General features: G+C 51.2%; 1 protein-coding gene across 1 annotated transcript; it reads right to left on the reverse strand.

Moving 5' to 3' along the window:
• Positions 1–311: 311 nt before the first annotated feature.
• Positions 312–2386, reverse strand: TOMM5 (translocase of outer mitochondrial membrane 5). The gene is made up of 2 exons (XM_030005696.1): positions 2170–2386; positions 312–804 (listed from the first exon to the last, which is right to left on the reverse strand). The coding sequence occupies exons 1-2, from the start codon at positions 2288–2290 to the stop codon at positions 770–772; spliced, it is 156 nt and encodes a 51-aa protein (XP_029861556.1). The 5' UTR covers positions 2291–2386; the 3' UTR covers positions 312–769.
• Between the last annotated feature and the right edge of the window lie 702 nt (positions 2387–3088).

Here is a 3088-nt window from a genome sequence, read left to right on the forward strand (position 1 = left end):
GCGCAAATTCAAGATCCAGGAGGTTCCAATTGAAGGGGAAAGTGGCACAGGCCTGCTGGATAAAGCTGAGCTGCCCTTCCCCCCTTCACTTCTCTGAGTCTTGACTACATGTTCATGTTTCACAGCTGACTTGCTATACATTTAGCAACCTGAAAAACACATCATTGCTTTGTCTTTTTCACTCTCCTTTGCTTTTCCTCAATACAAGATGACTTTAAAGGTGGAGGAGAGAGCAAGCTTAAGACAAGAGCCAGGAAAATACCAGATGACCTCTAGTTTAAGCGATGATTATTAAAAAATCACTACCAGAATTGACACAACTGCTCTTCCATTTATTTGAAATCAAACTGCTTGTGAACTGGATTCCTTAAAGATTTCATTTTTCATACAGACAGGTTCAGTAAGGTTGACAGCCATAGCGCGTGGCGGTTTAGAGGTAGCTGCATAACAAAGCAACTTGCTAGCACTTAACACTTCATACAAAATGGAGATGGACTTTTTTTTAAACAGTACAAGAAATATTCCACCACAAGTCATTGCTTGATGATACTAAGGAGTATTCTGTGACCAGAATTCACCCGCAGGGACAACAGACATCTTCCCCATAATCACAACTAGGCTGTCATTCGCAGGTCAGATACACTTAAGTGAAACATTTTAAAACCATTTAGTATTGGATGTCTGCCTCTGGCACAACGTTTACTTAACAAACAGAAGAAAGCAGCTACAGTCCATTTTATGTTTTCATATACTGAGCCTTCTTATGTGTTCATATACTGTCCAACTTCTTCAGGATGAAAGGAGCTGAAAAGAAAATAAAACAGCATGAACGTGACTGAAGACAATAAGAAGTCTGCAGTGAGTCTGTGATGAAACTGCAGCACATTTATGTGGCATCTAAAACATTCAGACTCTGGGTGAGATACCACCCTCTGCCTCCCACACGGTCCCTTCTCTCCCTGCATGATTGCTTTAACAGGTGAGACAGCACGATTCAAGGGGGAATCAGGTATGCCTGCTTGTGCTGCAGGTCAGAGCCTTGGGCGCGTTCTCGATACCACCGCGTGGTGGTGGTGGTGGGGGGGAAGAGTCACCCAAACGTCACTTTTTGTTGGCTAAACAGAAGGGCATCCTGAAAGGAAAGCTGCAAGCCTCTGATGCAACGCACTAAAGCGCTGCCTATGAGACAGACAGCACAGCCCTTTTTCTTTCATGCGCTAGAAAAGTACAGAAGCACTGTTGTTGCAAATATTCTGGTAAAGAAATCAGAATTTAATCACATAGAAGAGTTAGGTTTGATTAAGAAGTAAGATTGTGAAGCACAATGTATAGGATTGTTAAGTTTGAAATGTAGCCATAGAAACTTTAGGAGCTGTGTTATGTGTGGCTATAGGAACCTTAACATTGTTAAAATTTGAAATAGCTAACCATAGAAACCTCACCAGCAAGTTACTGGTTTTTCTATGTTTTGTTTCAAGAAACTAAGGAAACTGTCATGGACACCAGTTTGCTGCTTGGAAACCCCCTTACCCTTCCCATCTTAATTTGAGTATCGAAGATTCCAATCAGTAGAGCTAAGTGTAACTGACCAATGATTGTTTTTTAAATAAGAATATTGATAAGGTTATATAATCAAAGGACCAATCATTATAAAGGTTAAGCTTAAGAGCGAGCATAGTATGCATTTTTATGTAAAGAGCTTATGTAACAATGACCTGACAGAAAAAGTCTATAAAGACTGATGGATTTTGATACTAAGTTGGACACGCTTTTGGAGGAGCGATCCCCCGTGTCCCCAGCGCTGCAGTAAACGAACCGCCTGCTTCTTCCCATTGCTGTTAAGGAGTTTTATTCCGGATTTCGGTAACACTGTTGCTCGCCGAAACCCAGCACTTCAGCCTCCTCAGGCCCCCGCCGGCGCTCTGGAAGCTCCGCTGGGATGCCGAACCTCACCCGCTCCCCCCGGGGACGCGTTCAGCCACCGGGGGACACGAAGCCCTGCGCCGATCAGAGGAGAGACTCTCCCCCACAGCCCCACGGACAGTCACCAGGCTGCCCGAAGCAAAGACATCCCTACGAAACGCCAACAGGCGACCCCCGGCCGGGCCTTCCCGGTGGGCGCAGGCCCCGGGCCAGCACCGGACGGCCCGCTCCGCTCCGAACACTTACTGATCCGCAGCAGCGCGACGTAGATGAGGAAGTTGCGGACAGAGGTGAGAACGTCGCGGCGCATCTTCCTCTTCAGTTCCTCCGGGTCCATCTTGGGCCCTAGGCCCTCGATGCGGAACATGCCGCCGGCCGCCCCGCGGAAAGGCCGCACCGGCGCTACTACGGCTGCCGAGGAGGGACACACGTGGCGGCGGGAGGGGAGGCCGCGTCACGTGACGGGGGAGGCGGGCGGGGTCTGCGGCGGCCGCGCATGCGCAAGGAGGGGCGGCGAAACTGCGGCCTTCCTTCAGTCGGGAGCTGGGATCCGCTGCGATCCCGGTCTCGGTCTGGAATGAGTTGGGTGGGCTGGAAATTGCTCCCGCCCGCGAGGGTCGGCTGGCCGAGGGGTCCTGGGAACCGGAGTGCTCCATCGGCCTAGCAGGCGCAGGGAGGTTCGCTGCGGTGGGGCCTGCGGCGCCGGTGGGGCCAGGCAGCCTCTCAGAAACGTGGCCCGCGATTTGAACTGCGGCTTGTCCCGAGCCGCCTTCCCTCCGCCCGGAGGGGACGTGGCGGCGGCTTTACCCGCCGGCAGCACGGCCTGCCTGGCCCCGGAGAGGGCAGAGCTGTGGAAAGGGGGCCTGGGGTTTGCAGCCTGCCTTTTCCGAGGGTTGCTGGCCGTGGTTGCAACGGCTTGTGCCTGGCTGAAAGCACGGACGGGTCTGACCGGGGGGGTGGGGAGCTCAGGGTGGGGTCTCCGCAGACAGAGTTTCTCTGTGATGCCGAAAAGCCGGTCGAAGAAACTCTCTAAGACTCGGTTTGGAGTTTTAGAAAGCAGGCATTCTTTATTGCAGCGCTGGGTGCACGGGGGATGGTTCCACCTAGCGTGCATGCCACAGCTTTAGCACTAACAGGTTATATAGAATAACTAATTGCATATTAA

Source organism: Aquila chrysaetos, chromosome Z, assembly GCF_900496995.4.
Source record: "Aquila chrysaetos chrysaetos chromosome Z, bAquChr1.4, whole genome shotgun sequence".
NCBI lineage: Eukaryota > Metazoa > Chordata > Aves > Accipitriformes > Accipitridae > Aquila > Aquila chrysaetos.